This window comes from Heterodontus francisci, chromosome 35, assembly GCF_036365525.1.
Source record: "Heterodontus francisci isolate sHetFra1 chromosome 35, sHetFra1.hap1, whole genome shotgun sequence".
Taxonomy (NCBI): domain Eukaryota; kingdom Metazoa; phylum Chordata; class Chondrichthyes; order Heterodontiformes; family Heterodontidae; genus Heterodontus; species Heterodontus francisci.
In genome coordinates this window covers 35708743-35727832 of record NC_090405.1, presented here as the reverse complement: position 1 = coordinate 35727832, position 19090 = coordinate 35708743, and the positions used below count along the sequence as shown (strand labels likewise).

At 42.3% G+C, this 19090-nt stretch overlaps 1 protein-coding gene across 2 annotated transcripts in view; it reads left to right on the top strand.

Annotated features, from left to right (window-relative positions):
* The window catches only part of slc12a1 (solute carrier family 12 member 1), a 145562-nt gene that overhangs the window by 15996 nt on the left and 110476 nt on the right, over nucleotides 1-19090 (top strand). The window contains exon 4 of one of the 2 annotated variants that reach the window (XM_068015329.1): nucleotides 14259-14354. In XM_068015329.1, coding sequence (XP_067871430.1) covers nucleotides 14259-14354 — 96 coding nt within the window. Of the gene's footprint in view, nucleotides 1-13281; nucleotides 13378-14258; nucleotides 14355-19090 lie in introns of both variants that reach the window. The other variant, XM_068015328.1, reaches the window with a different exon arrangement.

Sequence of the window (19090 nt, the reverse complement as noted above, 5' to 3'; positions counted from 1 at the left end):
GTATATATAATTTTATTGCGAAGACTGAGGAATGGTAATGTGCAAGGCACTGTCTTTGAAAAATGACATTTGAAGACACTGCTGGAGCTCTGTCCTGATGTAAACAGGAATTGAGTTATGTCCAGTAATGCCCTTTTTTTTTAAAAAGTTATATGTGGCCTTATCAATGTAGAAATTGAGATAACAACTGTTACTGCTACACACCTACACCATTGTTTTCCCCATTGAGTGGAAAGATGTATATTTCTGGTATTAATGCTGGCAATACAAAAAAGTTGTGACTATTTCCATCGTGTCAAAGTTCACAGCACAGTTGCTGTGCAAAAGAATATTTAACTCCCACATTAAAAACTACTTAAGCTGAATAAAGGATACCTATGATAAGCATATTAAGAAAATATGCTAGCACGTTAAGAAAGATTATCTCTGGCTAAGTAACTTGCTGAACTTTGCTGCTTATTTTGTTTTTCTGGTGAAAAGATGCCATGTTAATTTTTAAAAATCGATACTTCTAACAGTACATTCTTCAATTATCTTTTTTATCCTTTTTTATTTACCTTGCATTGTTAAATGTGCTGATTAAAATGTAAAAAGTTTGAATGAGAAAGTGGGGAGTACTGATTTTTAAGTCAAATAACGCTAGTTACCTTTCTGTATAATAGAGTAAAATGCATACTAGTATTGCAGGAAGAATATAGGTGATGAAAACAGAACACATTTATTCTAGATTTGCCCTGTTTCTGCCAAAATGCCATTAATAATTTCTGTGGAGCATGTCTTACTACAAGTTTGACTTATTGGTTGTGATCCATTTTAAATGTTCAGATTTTGTTGCATGCTTTGTCTTAGTCATTTGGCTTCCATGCTTCATTAACTGTCAAATATAACTGTCTTCAGGGTTATTTTGCTCACCCTCCTGTTAGCTTCAAGCATAAGCAAACTATGTTAAAGGGAATAACTTATTGGTTCAGTAGATAATTTTTTGATTACACATATTGTAGCACAGTGGTCCATTTTCTTTTTATATTTATGATCCTGTAGGAAAAATAAGCATCTAACTTTCTTACTGGCCAGATCTTATTTCACTTTCACTACCATAATGTCTGTGAAATTAGCTCTGAATGTTACTTTTGCCTGCTGATAATTTAGTAACGTTTAGACGTTTTGATTTTCATTGAGTTGCCATTTCATTGCATTCTCATTTAACAAGTAAAAAGTTGTGCAGCATAACTAACAAACCTGATGCTATTCACATCAAAATTAGATTTGTTCTAGTAAAAGGATTAATTACAAACTTTGAGTACAGTGGTTATGAAAAATTCATCTTCAGAGGTCAATTCATTAATGCATCTGAGGTTCTATTTTTCCAACAATTTCATTAGTGTAAGTACTTTACCTCTTCAGGTTTCCCCATTTAACCCCATGAAAGTTCTCACTATTCCATTCAGCTCGAAAGATTGGACAAAATAAACCAGGTTGCAGATTTCACCGTGGCTTCTCCAGTACACTCATTTGTGAGTAATCAATGAAAAGTAGACAGGTAGCATGTTGCCATGAAAAGTGCTTTCCATTTCATTAATATTGAATGGTTTACTACTACACAGAGCTCCATTCAGTATCCTTACTCTTCCCCTGTGGCATAGGCCTGCATCCTGCTCTGAATTATTACCTGTTTTAGTCGTAATTGGAGAAAAATGTATTGAGTGGCTGCCACCACTAATCTGCCCCCCAAAACTGCCCCTGAATTCTCCTTAATAAAAAAAACTGCTAGTTCCCTTTTAAGGCTTGTCACAAGCCTATTCTGCCATATTTAAATAGGATCATGACAGCATGGCGAATCCTGTCACCCCATTCCCCTTTATTATCACCCTAAACCCATCCCACATAATTATCGACACTATATCGGTGGTACAAGATCCTGCAAGTATCCCTAAGGCAGATATCTCATTGTGTGGTCTGTTTCTGAAGGTTAGTGTTTCTTTGCCTATTCAGTGGCCCTTGCAGTTCCTTGATGGTTGAGATAGGATTTCTGTTGGTAATTTTACTTAACTCTGTTAAAATTATTGCTCTGCTCTCTAATTATGGGTTTCTGAATGGAATTTTTCCCCTACTATGTTGAGGAGGGGTCTGAATACATAAAAAAGGATAGGTTGGAGGCTCTTGGAATCAGGCATCATATAAGATATCTCTTCCCTACACTTGTAGACTCACTCACCAGAATGTACAGACCAAGAGGTTTTACTTGAGCACCCCCCACCCCCACAGTGTGAGAACGAAAGGATATTGAACAAGGAGAGCCTAAACAAAATCTCAGAATTTCTAACAAATAAAAGTTGATACATTGAACTAAGTCTCTTCATACCTCATGTTTCCCCTCCCACTGCTAACCCTCAAAAAGTCCCTTGCTTTCAAAGACTTCTGCAAAGGTCCTTCATGAAACAAAAGTCTACATTTCCCCTGCCACCAACTAACTCAAAAGTTGAAGGCATGTGCAGCAATAAACTTTTAGCTCTGATTACGGTATCTTTACCGGAAACAAGAATGTTACAGCCAGGTGAGGAAGGGGTCTCTGGCTCCCCTTTTCGTCCTTCTCTGGTTTGACCACAAAATGGTTTATCCTTTTTACAAGTGATTGAACTTAACACCTCAGTGAGTGCCTGCTGCTGTTCCTCTAATATATTTGCCAAGGAACCAATCAGAGAGGTTTTCTTGCACTTAAACAAGAAAGATGTAAGTTTATTACTCTAACACTTTAAACCAGTTAAAACTACTAAAAATATGCTACGCATTCACGCACACATGAGTCTCACACACACAAATAGATTACAGAGGGAAAACAGCTTTGATGGTTGGAGTAGTGTCTGGAATAAATGGGATTTAAATACAGTTTTAAATCTCAAGTCCTCAGCTGAATCTGTAATCCTGAAGTCCTTGCTGGGCCACATGCACAGTGGAGGGCTTGCTTTTAGGGCTTCTGAAGTCAGAAGAGGGATTCTATCCTTGTCCCCTAATTGCTGGCTGTGGCAGTTTGGAGAGGGAGAGAGTTTCTTCGTTGATGGCTTTTCAGTTACTCTTCTCTGCTTTCTGTGTGATAACTCTTACAGTCTCTACTGCATAAGCAGTCACATGACATTACAAACCTCTTTGTGGTGTTAATGAGAACCTTCTGGAATCTTCTGAGATTCAAGGCTCTTTCCAAGTCACTGGATGTTAATAGCTCCTGACGACCGTGTTGATGAAGTCATTTCAGGTAATTTAATCAGCGAGCACCCATTGTTCTGGCTAGGTTGAGTCAGTTGTGTTGTCTAGTCTAATCTTTTGGTGTTTTAAATATAAATTGCAGTGACCATCTTGGCTGCCAGTTTACTTTTTTTAAAAATTATTTGTAAGAATTTCCAGTAAAAGTCTCAGGCAAGGTTTCAATCGATGAAATTAATATTTCCCATTTGACATGTAGGGGTTGCATGACACTACCATACCACGCAGAATGAAATGCGAAGATGGAAGCATTTCGTTACAGGAGTTCAAAAGAAAACGCATTCATTTTTCACTCACCCTCATTAACTCATGAACCTTAGAATTGTTGTAGCTTGTCTCTTTTCTCTGCAGCAGCCAGGCTGATTTAATTGTCCTTTTTTCCCTTGAAGTTTTTTTGGGATGGTTATGTGTTATCCAATGGGTTTAAAGTTTCTTTACTATCAATTTATAATAACCTGGGGATGGGCATCTCAGTAAATATGTAGTGGTTGTTGAGGAAGCTTGGTGTCTGCAAATTTCCATGATTGTCTAGAGCAAGTTCTCTTGTATGCACAATCTTTAACCCCTCAGCTGCTGTTTCTGTAACATGTGGTTCTAACCCTTCAGGTTCCGTACCTTGATAATTTCTCTCCCTATGGTGGCATTGGGTGATAAATTGGTTTTAAGCCCATGTGAGGTGCCTGATACTTCCTCTGGGCCCTTATGCTTGCTGGAGTCTGAAGTGAGATTGTGGGATTTGATTAGCTTTGGGCTTGAGCCCTGATCATTGGATTCTGCAGTGGATAGATTCACCCTGGCCGTGGGGATGGTCTCTTTGCTAATTGCCCCCATGTCCTCTGGGACATTCCTGCTCACAAACTCTGTCCAGCTTTCACTGAATGCCCCTGTGGCACTTCGACGAGGTGAGGCATTGCCTTTGCTGGTGGTTTGCCCTTTTGGGAACTATCCTTGTCCCTGCAGATTTCTGTAAATGCTGTTAGCAGCCTTGGTAAGATGCTTCTTTAGCCTGCATTTGCATAGGAGGGTGTAGGGTCTAATTTTTCCAACATCTCTGGGTTGGCTGACTGGAAGTAGGGGGTTACATTTTGGAACCTGACCCCTCTGTCCTTTTCGTCCCCTTCCTCCCTAAGTGTCTGCCAGACCTATGCTTGTCTGTCCCTTTTGTTTTCGGCAGGGTCCCTCACAATTCACCAGCCCTCTGCTGGAGGGTTGTCCCCAAACGCCGGTACAGGAATTTGGGATGTAGATTTTACTACAGGTTGGTGCTTCCTCACAACCTGGCACGTGTGGCAAGTTCTACAGTACTCCACCATGTCTTTGTGGAGTTCTGGCCAGTCAAACTGCTGTCTTATGTGGGCTTTGATTTTTCGTACACTGACGTGTCTAGCCATTGTAAGCTCATGGGCCCTTCTTAATATTTCTTTACGGTACATCAGCGGCACCGCTATCTGGTGAACCACTGTCTGCTCTTTGTCCTCAGGTCTGTGAGGAGATCTCCACTTCATCAGAACCTCATTCTTTACATAGTAGCAATTAGGGACTCCCTCTGCTTCAGTTTCAGTTTGGCAGCCTGTGCTAACTTTAATACTGGGTCAGCTTATTGAGCCTCAACTAGGGAAGATTCAATTAACCCATTCCTTGGGTCCTCTAACTTCCCAAAGAAGGTTTCAGACAACCAGACAGCATGGTCATTTGTCTGCAGTGCCAGTTCAGCCTCCTCTGAGGGAGCTGGTTTGGTCATGGCCTGAGTCACAACATAGTCAGGGGAAATGCAGGGGACCGTCTCCTGCAATTTCCCTGTCTCTCTGACCTCCTTCAGGGTCTCTACCACTACTGGGGAAGCAACCACCTTTGCTCTCGCTAGATTATTACCTAAGAGCAGGTTGACCCAGTCCACAGGCAAACTAGGGACAATCCCCACAGTCACCGGTCCCGAAACTAGGTCTCACTCCAAGTCTCTTCTTTGGCCTCCTTATCTCAAGAGACAATGGATAAGCGCCTGGAGGTGGTCAGTGGTTTGTGAAGCAGCGCCTGGAGTGGCTATAAAGGCCAATTCTAGAGTGACAGGCTCTTCCACAGGTGCTGCTGAAAAATTTGTTTGTCGGGGCTGTTACACAGTTGGCTCTCCCCTTGCGCCTCTGTCTTTTTTCCTGCCAACTACTAAGTCTCTTCGACTCGCCACACTTTAGCCCCGTCTTTATGGCTGCCCGCCAGCTCTGGCAAACACTGGCAACTGACTCCCACGACTTGTGATCAATGTCACAGGATTTCATGTCGCTTTTGCAGACGTCTTTAAAGCGGAGACATGGACGGCCGGTGGGTCTGATACCAGTGGCGAGCTCGCCGTACAATGTGTCTTTGGGGATCCTGCCATCTTCCATGTGGCTCACATGGCCAAGCCATCTCAAGCGCCGCTGACTCAGTAGTGTGTATAAGCTGGGGATGTTGGCCACCTCGAGGACTTCTGTGTTGGAGATACGGTCCTGCCACCTGATGCCAAGTATTCTCCAGAGGCAGCGAAGATGGAATGAATTGAGACGTCGTTCTTGGCTGACATACGTTGTCCAGGCCTCGCTGCCATAGAGCAAGGTACTGAGGACACAGGCCTGATACACTCAGACTTTTGTGTTCCGTGTCAGTGCGCCATTTTCCCACACTCTCTTGGCCAGTCTGGACATAGCAGTGGAAGCCTTTCCCATGCGCTTGTTGATTTCTGCATCTAGAGACAGGTTACTGGTGATAGTTGAGCCTAGGTAGGTGAACTCTTGAACCACTTCCAGAGCGTGGTCGCCAATATTGATGGATGGAGCATTTCTGACGTCCTGCCCCATGATGTTCGTTTTCTTGAGGCTGATGGTTAGGCCAAATTCATTGCAGGCAGCCGCAAACCTGTCGATGAGACTCTGCAGGCACTCTTCAGTGTGGGATGTTAAAGCAGCATCGTCAGCAAAGAGCAGTTCCCTGATGAGGACTTTCCGTACTTTGGACTTCGCTCTTAGACGGGCAAGATTGAACAACCTGCCCCCTGATCTTGTGTGGAGGAAAATTCCTTCTTCAGAGGACTTGAACGCATGTGAAAGCAGCAGGGAGAAGAAAATCCCAAAAAGTGTGGGTGCGAGAACACAGCCTTGTTTCACGCCACTCAGGATAGGAAAGGGCTCTGATGAGGAGCCACCATGTTGAATTGTGCCTTTCATATTGTCATGGAATGAGGTGATGATACTTAGTAGCTTTGGTGGGCATCCAATCTTTTCTAGTAGTCTGAAGAGACCACGTCTGCTGACGAGGTCAAAGGCTTTGGTGAGATCAATGAAAGCAATGTAGAGGGGCATCTGTTGTTCACGGCATTTCTCCTGTATCTGACAAAGGGAGAACAGCATGTCAACGGTCGATCTCTCTGCACGAAAGCCACACTGTGCCTCAGGGTAGATGCGCTTGGCCAGCTTCTGGAGCCTGTTTAGAGCGACTCGAGCAAAGACTTTCCCCACTATGCTGAGCAGGGAGATTCCACGGTAGTTGTTGCAGTCACCGCGGTCACCTTTGTTTTTATAGAGGCATTGGCATTGCGCATGTCCTGGGGTACTGCTCCCTCGTCCCAGCACAGGCATAGCAGTTCATGTAGTGCTGAGAGTATAGCAGGCTTGGTGCTCTTGATTATTTCAGGGGTAATGCTGTCCTTCCCAGGGGCTTTTCCGCTGGCTAGAGAATCAATGGCATCACTGAGTTCTGATTTGGTTGGCTGTATGTCCAGCTCATCCATGACTCCAAGTGCACCCGATATAAAGGTATGGGTGTTCGCCGCCCTTCGATACCATTCTCTACTATTGTCTTATTCACACACTTTGGGGGGGGTGGGGAAGGTCATGCCTATTCCCAGCAAAAGGGATCTGGTGGCCCCTGTATCCCTGAGTATAACGATGGGTGTGCTTGCCCCATTCGAGGGGTATGGGGTTATACTCCCTTTGGATTCAAAATCCTGAACCTTCAGGGATCTTGTTAAATATTCATGCACCCACAGCAGTATGTTTCCTGGATCAAAAACAAGAAATGCTGGAAATACTCAGCAGGTCTGGCAGTATCTGTGCAGAGAGAAGCAGAGTCAACATTTCAGGTCAGAGACCCTTCTTCAGAACAGTATGTTTCCTGGGTCTTCTTGCTGTTGCAGTTAAAGCCACAGCCTGCTTTTCTGTGCTTTCCATCAGGGCCATTTCTCCTGCACTGGTCTGGTGTGCCCTGATTCATCCAAAGGTTTTCCCCATAGTTTCCAGCAGTCAGCATAGAGATGACCTGCCTTGTTACAATGGAAGCACATAGGTCTCCAGGTCTCATTCCTGCTCATCACTATCTTTTTTGGCTTGAGGAGGACCCCCTGTGTGCCCAGCTTTCCCCTCTCGCCCAGGGTTGTTTGGATTCTTAGCACCCTCTCGCCTTTCTATACTTTGTGGGGTTGACTAGGGAAGGTTTTTCCTTGCGGTACAGACTTGTATGTGAGAGCAAATTCATCAGCTGGAACTGCGGCTGGCCAGGCCCTTTTGAACCTTTTGTTCCTCTATGTAGGCTTTTATAGAAAGGAAAAGAGTTTTTTAATTCCTCAAAGAATCATCTCTGAGGTTTTCATAGTTGGGCTGTACTTTCAGTGTCCTTAACCACTGGTCAAAAGCCAGCTACTTTCAAACTTGGGGTAAGTTTGATCAGGCTGCTTCCGGAATTTCTGACTGAGTGAAAAATGGCTGGCCGCAAGTCTTAATATTTTGGATTTCTTACCTTTTGTATGGAAAGTAATCCCAAACTGCTCAGCTACATTCCTTAACTCTTCAATAGATAATAGGGCGTTTTAACTTATCCCAAGTTACTTCACCTTGGCTTGGGAAATTACTGGCCTCGGATGTGGACATGTTAGTATTCTAGCAGCAAAACCACAAGACAACCTGTATTGAAATTTGGGAGAAATTTTTTTTTTTGAGAGGGATCAATTTGGTTTCCTACTTCCAATTTATCGTTTTCCTGTAAGTTATAATCATGGACTGGAGCCCCCAAACTTCTGTTACGGCCAGGTGAAGAAGGGGGTCTCGGGCTCCTCCTTGCGCCCCTTCGCTGGTTTCACTTGAACAGGGTTTATCCTTTTTACACAGTGATTGAACTTAACACCTCAGTGAGCGCTTGCTCCTGTTCCTCCAATATAATTGCCAAAGAACCAATCAGACAGATTTTCTTGAGTTTAAACAAGAAAGATACAAGTTTATTACTCTTAATGCTCTAAACAGGTTAAATTTGCTAAAAATACGCTACACATTGACACACATTCACATGAGAGTCACACACACACAAAATAGACTAGAGGGGAAACAGCTTTGATGGTTGGAGTAGATCTGTAATAAATGGACTTCAAATACAGTTTTAAATCTCAAGTCCTCAGCTGAATCTGTAATCCTGCAGTCCTCGCTAGGCCACGTGCACAGTGATGGGCTTGCTTTTCTCAGGGCTTTTGAAGACCGAAGATGGGTTCGATCCTTGTCCCCTGGTTGTTGGCTGTCACAGTCTGACTAGAGAGAGAGACTGTTTCGTTGATGGCTTTTCTAGTTACTCTTCTCTGCTTTCTGTGTGATAAATCTTACATTCTCCCCAGCTCTGCACAAGCAGTCACATGACATTACCAAACCTCTTTGTGGTATTCATGAGATCCTTCATGAGAATTTTCTGAGATTCAGGGCTCTTTCGAAGTCGCTGGGTGTCGATGGCTTCTGACGGCCATGTTGATTGAAGCCATTTCAGGCAATTTAATCAGCGAGCACCCCATTGCTCTGGCTAGGTTGAGTCAGTTGTGTTGTCTCCAATCTAATCTTTCAGTGTTTCAAATGTACATTGCAGTGGCCATCTTGGCTGCCAGTTTAATTTTTTTTAAAATTATTTGTAAGAAAAGTCTCGGGCAAGGTTCCAACTGATGAAATTAATATTTCCTATTTGGCATGCAAGGTTTTCATGACCATGCTCACGAGAAACTGCTGACTAAATCTATTCATCCTCCAACATCTACTTAATACTGTGACAATCCTTGTGCTAGCTAACGTACTTGCCAAAAGTTCTTAATCTACTACTCCTAGGAAGTGCTTTTTGAGTGGCTGTGGTAGTTCTCCTGAAGCCTTAGAGATCTGATGTAGCTGCTGTCCATATGAATCATCTCCAACAACCTAACACTTGCAGTAACAAGGGACGTTAGACCTGTATCTGAAGGTCTGACAGACATCTGCTTCCACCCCATAGGCCCAGTGGTGCTACTGGTTAGTGTTACAACTGACTGAATGAATAGCCCAATGAAGTGTTGGCAGCCCTGTGAAAGTGTTCTGTTAAAGCACTTATTAAAGCATTGCTAATTTTCACACTGAGTGACCAAAAAGCAATACAAGCTCTTCCTGGCGATTGCCTGGACTGTCAGTTTCTAGGGTGTTCTGCAGGTCTTAAGCTTCTCACCGTATGTTGCAGATGCAGGTTGTGGAATCCTCCTCATCTCTACCATATGTAGAGAAATGGTCTCCAGGTCTTTTAAATGAGACTGTTCCAGAATCATTGCTCTTTGGTATACAGGGCCCCTCAGATCTGGGTCCCTCGGCTTCTTAATTGAAGAGGGAGGGGTTTCATCCCTTCTTTATGGTGAACCATCATTCCCCCTCTTTCACTTCAGGTCCCCATTCTCAGTGCCTCATCCAGTGATGGCCCTTTTGACTGTCTGCCTAAATACTTGTAAGTGGGTATCTGCTTCCTCAGGTAAGATGCAGGAGAGAGTTGATGAGAATGTGGCAACAGCTGTTGATCTGAAAGTGCCTGGGCAGTCATCAAGGTGGCTAACCTTTTCTCCATGGCACCTTGTATGATGCGAGAGGCAGAAGAGCTTGTTTAACTATAAACATTTTCCTTTTGGGGAGGGAAAAAATGGCAGGTGACTGGGTGTTGCTATACTTTTGAGAAGCTGGAATGAGATTTGCCCAGCCTTTGCCAACCTTTTCTTGGCAGCTTGTCCTCTCCTTTTAGAACATCTCCTGACCACCTACCTATTAAATCTAATGCCTCTTCCTGCAGATTCTAGTTTTAAGTGATGGCAGTCCTCACCCGATTGTCCTTTCTTGGCACTGACTGAATTCACTGTTTCTTTTATGGAGGGAGAGAATACAGTGTTACAGGCCTGAGTGTCATGGAGATTTGCCATGTATGAGATTCTAAATGCAATGATGAGCAGTGCCTTGTCCCTTTTATTAAAAAGGAAATGTCCTTGCAGAGTAGAAGAACCTCTTTTGACAGGCAAAATGAATTGAGAGTGGCTTTGAGTGAACAAGCTGAGTGTAGAAGTTGTCCTCATCAGAAGCATTGAGAAATAGAAATTCAGTCACCTCTTTACCATCATATATTTCTGAGTGATCGAGGATGTATATTGCCTCCAGATCCTTGAATTGACTTGGCCATATTGAGAGACCATTGAACTTCCTTCATTTATGTAGCTGCTCTTTGGAGGTGGAAGTTGCATTTACTGTCTCAGCCACGCCCCTTCAGAGAGCTTGTACCACACTCGTGTGGGGCCTCCTGTCCTCAGCCCATTAGAAGATTCCTCCTTGCTCTTCTGATACATCTGTGGGGCCACTGTTGATAGAACATCTGGTGCCCTTTCCAGCTGCTATAAATGTTGGAGAGAAATTAGAATGAGGTAGACCTTTTAGTTCAAGGAGCAAAATTGATAGGAGAAAAAACGAATGGTGTTTGAAGACTGCAGTTGTGTTGGGACTACAGAGTGCCCCATCAAGGGGAGTGGTACAAAGTCCTTTCTTTCCCATCCAAACAGAGTCACATTGCCTTTTTGAGTTATAGTTGGTTATTTGGCCAGTTCTTTTTTTCCTCTGTTTTAATTTATGGGCATATAGATCCAAAATTTTCAAAAGACTCTGGAATATGAATAGAAATTTATCTATTGTAAATTTTGACTTCATTTCAATCTCATCGCTTCTTAATTTTCTGCTATAACCACACACATTCATCACTTATTTGTAAACTCATCCAGAACTGTTACTATTTTCAAGGAGTTATTTTGCTGAATGATCCGATTTCTCCACTTTCTCTGGGTGAACTTGCCACCCTCTCCACCAGATGGCCCAGTGGAAATCACCTTGTTGGCAGATGTCATAATCCTGCGGTCAGCACGTTGGTTTGATCTGCCATTAAGTTTCCAACCAAAAGAAATTACAATAGCTAGTAACAGGTTTTGTTGTTTGCATGTACTCATGTTTTAATCTAGTGGCCTAAAATTTGTATGCATTAGGTGAACTGCTTTTATGTCGATGAATAATGAGTTGCCTCTTTGCATCTGTATTAGTCCAGAAAGAATGAGAATTCTTTTGAGTCTACTCATATTTCTATATCTGTTGAAGTAGTAATTGGCAGTGTAAAATAGCTTCCAAATGTGCGCTGATGGCACTTGGCTTTACCTCTCTTGCACTTTAAGACCATTCCACTGCCTCTCTTGTCTGACCAAATGTCGGACAAGCAGTCTTTCACGATCCGCAATTTGCTCCAGTTAAACAATGGGAACGTCTTTACCCCTCTCCACTATCACAGTATGTGCCCTCACCACATACTCCATCATCCTGTGTGGCCATTTTCTCATTTGCTGTCACTATCTTGTTCTGGTACTCCTGCAGCACTGTTGGGTAAGAGTATCTTCGCGTGAGTTGCAGTGGTTCAAGATGACGACTCATTGCTACCTTCTTGAGGGAACTTAGGGCTGGGCAATAAACGCTGGCCTTTCTCGCAATGCCCAATTCCTGAAAAGGTAATTTTAATAAAAAGTGAGCTTCCACTCTATAAACTCGTCATTATAAAGTTGCTCTACTTCTACCTTTGTAACCTTGTGCACCTCCAACCCACCTCAACCCATCGACCACTGAAATACTCATCCATACCTTACTCTCCACAGACTCAACTATTCCACTGCTCTTCTGACCTCAAATGTATTAAAAAGGAAAATGTTTTAATTGATCTGAGGGAATTGATTGTCTCACAGTAAAGACTGTGGTTTCCCTATAAATTATTAACATCACCTCTGACTGTTAAGGTCCTCTGGCTTTCCAGATTCTCTGCAAGACAGATGGAGTGCATGTGGCTGTTGCACTCCAACTGGCATGGACCACTTGCTCAACTATTTACTGATTTGTAATAGGGACAACTTCTGCTACAAACAAGAATATAAAATGGCCTTCTGGGAGGTGATCTGGTGGCAATGTGACATCATAAAACATGTTCTTCATTACAGTGTGCACATGATGAGTTCTTTAATCTCTTCCAGGAATTTAGGAAAGTATTTCCCAAGAGGAAGGAAATCAATCTCCCAATTGCATGGCTTTTTGGTGGCAAGTTACACAGGCATAGCAGAAGTTGTTTGGTAATGGCCTGAGTGGGGATTAGCTAGTGAAGATGGAAAAGCATTTTTCTAAAACACTGTTTGATCTTTGTGGCCTTTGTTTTATGTCGTTGGCTCTAGTTGACAACAATAATTGTTCTGTTTATTGCCACAAATGAATTTATGTGAAGACAGAACTTCCCAAAAGATGTGTACATTCTCTCTTTTGACCTGTTTTTTCACTTATCACCAGCTGAGAAGGAGCTTGCAACCTTGGTGAAGGTAAACTATGATACAAGATTTTTTTTTTAAAAAGGTTATACAAACAGTATATGGAATTATATGGCTGCATGCAATGACTTTAGGCATAATATTTGTCTAGATGGCTGAATATAGATTCTTCACCTGTCATGAAATCTGTTGTAAAAAGCATCTTTAAATCTTTTAGAATTCAAATCCCATCTTTAATTTTTTTGTTTATTTGGATGAACAACTTAGATTTTCCACATCAATATGTCTAGATATAGCACTTGCACCACAAGTTTCAAGTTAACTGTTTGTTTGCAGTTAAGATGTTCAAAGAGCACAGAACATAAGTTGATGTCTCAGTTCAGTATAACTGTATTTAAATTCATTGTTGACAGGTCTTGGAGTTGTTATTGTTCTTCTGGCTACTGTAGTAACATCAATTACTGGGTTGTCAACCTCTGCTATATCAACAAATGGATGTGTTCGTGGAGGTAATAATTTTAGTTATACTTGGGTCACCAAAACATAGAACTGATTATGGTAGGTGTATAACTTCTTGGAAGCATGTTACTGTGTCTTGCTATCTGTGTGTACTTTAGTTAACACTTTAACAGGTCTTAACAATCTTGCTAAGATGGCAATTGAGTAAAATTTAAACCGTATTTCCAGTCTGAGTAAGGTACTTTTATTATTTTTAATCTACTCTTTGAGGGCAAGAAAAGCACAATTTTAAAAAAATTTTTTGGCACATTTCAGGTATTCTGTTCAAGGACAGAAGCAGCACAGCTTCCTTTTCAATTTTGGTACATTTCAGGTATTCCGTTCAAGGATGGGAGCAGTACAGATTCCTTTTAAATGTTGGTACATTTCAGGTATTCTGTTCAAGGACAGGAGCAGCACAGCTTCCTTTTCAATTTTGGTACATTTCAGGTATTCCGTTCAAGGATGGGAGCAGCACAGATTCCTTTTAAATGTTGGTACATTTCAGGTATTCCGTTCAAGGATGGGAGCAGTACAGATTCCTTTTAAATGTTGGTACATTTCAGGTATTCCGTTCAAGGATGGGAGCAGTACAGATTCCTTTTAAATGTTGGTACATTTCAGGTATTCCGTTCAAGGATGGGAGCAGTACAGATTCTTTTTAAATGTTGGTACATTTCAGGTATTCCGTTCAAGGATGGGAGCAGTACAGATTCCTTTTAAATGTTGGTACATTTCAGGTATTCCGTTCAAGGATGGGAGCAGTACAGATTCCTTTTAAATTTTGGTACATTTCAGGTTCCAGCTACCAGTACCAACCAAAGGGTTTAATTGCTGCATGGATGACTAGGTATGAGAAACATGCTTAAGATACTTCTGGGATTCTTTACAGGTCTTGGAGTCATCGTCGTTTGCCTGAGTACAGTGGTAACTGTCTTAACAGGTATCTCTATGTCAGCCATTTGTACCAATGGAGTTGTTCGAGGAGGTAATGTAAAAAAAAATGTTTGCACTGTTCTGAAAGTTTGTCAAATGAAGTAGGTATAAAGGGAAAATAGCGCCCATCATAGCTAATGTGTGTGTGAAAGCTGCCTTCTTCACATCGCCACCAATAAAAATCAATGGAAATTGCAATTTACTCACATTTTAAATAGACTTGCAGTTAGATTGAAACTTATATTTATAAGTTGTGTTGCATGAAAAGAAGGCAAACCATGGTTATACTTTTCCCTTCATTAAATTACTTGACAAATAAATCTTAGGTACCTGAATAAATACATTAATGTAGAATGATTGTACCGAATGTTCTCTCAAACAAAATGTAGGCTTTTAACATTTGTAAATATGTTAAGTCTGTTTTAGTTAACTAACATACTTATTAGTCACATTGTTTTAGTTGAACAAATAAACTTCAGTATTGTATTTACAAGCAAAAAACTGGGACTCAGTGTAAAGTACCAACCACTATCAGTTAATTTTATTTTATCCTTATGAATTTAAATTCAGGAGTTCAAGGAGAGGATGAAAGCACTTATCATAAAGTACTCTTTCCCTATTTCCTCCCCCCAAACAAGTTTTTACAAAAATAGTCGGAGAATGTGCCCTTGCTAAGAGATCACCTCTGTCTGTCTTTTGAAAAGGTACCCCTGCATATTGGGTCTCCTGCTTAGACGGCTTATCTAGATCCATCTTGTGCTTTTATGCCTCCACGCAGAATATCTTTTGAAACATTTCTATTTGCCCCTCTCGGCACGCTACATGGCTGCTGGTAGGTGGAGGATATTGTGAATTGTGATGTTCAAGGTATACTGATTTAGGAAGCAGACCTGGATGCATTCTAAACCGCATTCCCCATTTTGACATGAATTACCTTGTCTGTCTTTTTCTATCTTGAGGTAAAGTCACTTGATAGTTTAGATTATTTCATAACACAAGACACCTGGAACAAATGTTCCAGCCATCACTATTTTTCCCTACCTATCTCTTCCAGAAATATTAACTTGAGTCTTGTCCAAACCTGTCATGTCTCTGTTATATTTACTGTGTTACTCCAGAGCTATTAATGCTTCTAACACTCCAATTTTATTTTGAATATTTTGTACATCCACACAGTTCTGATTCCAAAATAAATGAACAGTGGGAGTACTGTCTAGGGCACTGGGAGCATGGGTCGCAGGGCTTGAAATCTGAGGAGCAGAGCAGAAAGACTTCTGAAAGGGGAGTTCCTAGATATAGCAAGACTGAGTATTTTTGAGCATGGGGTGGAAAAGTTGAGGGAGGGTGCACAGTATAGCTTCTTTATGGTAGATGGGGGCCTGGAACCTGGGACCTGAATTCTCCCCATCTCAACTGTATTCCCATCTGCCACTTGCTCCTTTTGGTGTCCTGGATCAGTGCCAGCATTCTCACCTCTAAGTTAGGTAATAGATTCAAGCCCCATTCCAGAGACTTGTGCACATAATCTAGACTGACACTTCAGTGCAGTACTGAAGCAATGCTGCACTGTTGGAGGTGCCATCTGTGGGATGAGATATTAGTAGCGGTCTTGTCTGCTCTCGGGTAGTTGTGAAGCGTCTTGGCACTCTTCGAGGAAGAGTCTGGTGATCTGGACATCATTTATTCTTTAACCAACATCAAAAACAGATTATTTTACTAATCTGTCCGATCTTTTTACTATTTGTGGGAGCTTGCTGAAGGCAGATTGGCTGTTGCATTTCCCTACATTGCACCAGTGACTATATTCCACGTTCCTTCGTTGGTTATGGAGTGTTTTGGAACATCCTGAAATTGTGACTGCTATATAAATGCAAGTTCTTTCTTTCTGATTCATCTACAGCTCATTTTGTCCCACTTTCTCATGCTTTCTCTATCCTCTTGGAATTATTTCTTTACTGCTTTAAAAGCATTTGTTGCACTATTAGTGGGTTTGTCAATTTATACAGTATTTTAAATAAGTTTCCATAAATAAAGATTACCTTAAAACATTCAAAAGTTCATTATTTGCAGTTTCCTAGTTTAATTTTTTTTAAATTACCCTTGAACAGTAGTAATAATTCTGAAGAAAAAGATTTTTCAGCTGAATTTTCAATCTTTCTAAGAAAAAGAAAAACAATCTTTTGACAGTTTGAAAGAAAAAGCAAGACATTACAGCTGCTGATAATCACAGGTGTTGTCTAAGTGAGCAGTTCTTATAAGAGCAGTTATTAATATGATGTCAGACTTGTCCAAAGGAAAACTTTTTGACAAGGTTCTGCAGTTTGTGCAGCTTTGCTGTGCCAGTAGCAGTATTGTAGGATTTCCAGCTACAAGTCTGGTCCCACTCTAATTCTGGGAGAGGGTCATTTAAACAAAGGCATTGTGTCCATGCATTTTCTTTCTTTTTGCTCTGGAGGGTGAGGGTTGTTGGAGTGACACTCTGCCCCCCACCCCCCCTGTTGAGGGAAGCAGGCAAGGTCAAATATTCTGAATTTTTCTGGAGCCTTTCCTAATAACGTGATGCTAATGAGCATGAATTTTAAGTTAATTTTAGAGAGTTAAGGGGAGATTTGATTGAGGGCTTTTAGATAGAGTAGATGGGGAGAAGCTGGCAGGAGGCTCGGTAACAAGAGAGTACAGATTTTAAGACAATTGGTATAAAGTCCGGTGGGGGGGGGGTGGGAAATGAGGATTTTTATTTTACGCAGCGAGTTATGATCTAGAACGCACTACCTGTAAATGTGTGGAAACAGATGCAATAGTAGCTTTCAAAGGGGAATTGAATATAGCATAGAATGGTTATAGCACAGGAAAAAAACCATTTGGCCTGTAGTGTCGTGCCAGCTGTCTGAGCTACTCAGCCAGTCCCACTCCCCTGTCTTCCTGTAGCCTTGCTAAAAAAATTTCTGTTAGATAGTTATCCAATTCCCTTTCGAAAGCTATGATTAAATCTGCCTCCACCACACTCTCAGGCAGTGCATTTCAGATCTTAATTTTTTCTTTTTAATTCATTCATGGGATGTGGGCAATGCTGGCCAGGCCAGCATTTATTGCCAGTCCATAATTGTCCTTGAGAAGGTGGTGAGCTGCTGCCTTGAACCGCTGTAGTCCATTTAGGGTAGGTATACCCACAGTGCTGTTAGGAAGGGAGTTCCAGGATTTTGATCCAGCGACAGTGAAGGAACGGCAATACAGTTCCATGTTAGGATGGTGTGTGACTTGGAGGGGAACTTTCAGGTGGTGGTATTCCCATGTATTTGCTGCCCTTGTCCTAGTTGGTAGAGGTCGCGGGTTTGGAAGGTGCTGTCTAAGGAGCCTTGGTGCATTGCTGCAGTGCATCTTGTAGATGGTACACACTGCTGCCACTGTGTGTGTCAGTGGTGGAGGGAGTGAATGTTTGTAGATGGGGTGCCAATCAAGCGGGCTGCTTTGTCCTGGATGGTGTCGAGCTTGAGTGTTGTTGGAGCTGCACCCATCACACTCCTGACTTGTGCCTTGCAGATGGTGGACAGGCTTTGGGGAGTCAGGAGGTGAGTTACTCGCCACAGGATTCCCAGCCTCTGACCTGCTCTTGTAGCCATGGTATTTATATGGCTACTCCAGTTCAGTTTCTGGTCAATGGTAACCCCCAGGATGTTGATAGTGGGGGATTCAGCAATGGTAATTTAGTTTAGAGTTTTAGTTTAGAGATACAGCACTGAAACAGGCCCTTCGGCCCACCGAGTCTGTGCCGACCATCAACCACCCATTTATACTAATCCTACACTAATTCCATATTCCTACCACATCCCCACCTGTCCCTATATTTCCCTACCACCTACCTATACTAGGGGCAATTTATAATGGCCAATTAACCTATCAACCTGCAAGTCTTTTGGCTGTGGGAGGAAACCGGAGCACCCGGGGGAAACCCACGCAGACACAGGGAGAACTTGCAAACTCCACACAGGCACTACCCAGAATTGAACCCGGGTCGCTGGAGCTGTGAGGCTGCGGTGCTAACCACTGTGCCGCTGTTGAATGTCAAGGGGAGATGGTTAGATTCTGTCTCGTTGGAGATGGTCATTACCTGGCACTTGTGTGGTGCGAATGTTACTTGCCACTTATCAGCCCAAGCCTGGATATTGTTTAGGTCTTGTTGCATTTCTACACTGACTGCTTCAGTATGAGGAGTCATGAATGGTGCTGAACATTGTGCAATCATCCGCGAACATCCCCACTTCTGACCTTATGATTGAAGGAAGGTCATTGATGAAGCAGCTGAAGATGGTTGGGCCTCGGACACTACCCTGAGGAACTCCTGCAGTGATGTCCTGGAGCTCAGATGATTGACCTCCAACAACCACAACCATCTTCCTTGGCACTAGGTATGGCTCCAGCTAGCGGAGGGTTTTCCCCTTGATTCCCATTGACCTCAGTTTTGCTAGGACTCCTTGATGCCATACTCTGTCAAATGCTGCCTTGATGTCAAGGGCAGTCACTCTCTCCTCCCGTTTTTTTAAAAAAAACTAAATTTCCTCATCTCGCCGTTTATTTTGTCAATCACTTTTTAAATTGATGTCCTCTGGTTCTCAACCTTCCACCAATGCGAACAGTTTCTCCCTATCTACTCTGTACAAATCTCATGATTTTGAACATCTCTAACAAATCTCCTCTCAGCCTTCTCTTCTCTAAAGAGAGCGACCCCAGCTTTGCCAATCTCTCCTCATAACAGAAGTTCCTCATCCCTGGAGCCATTCTCAAATCTTT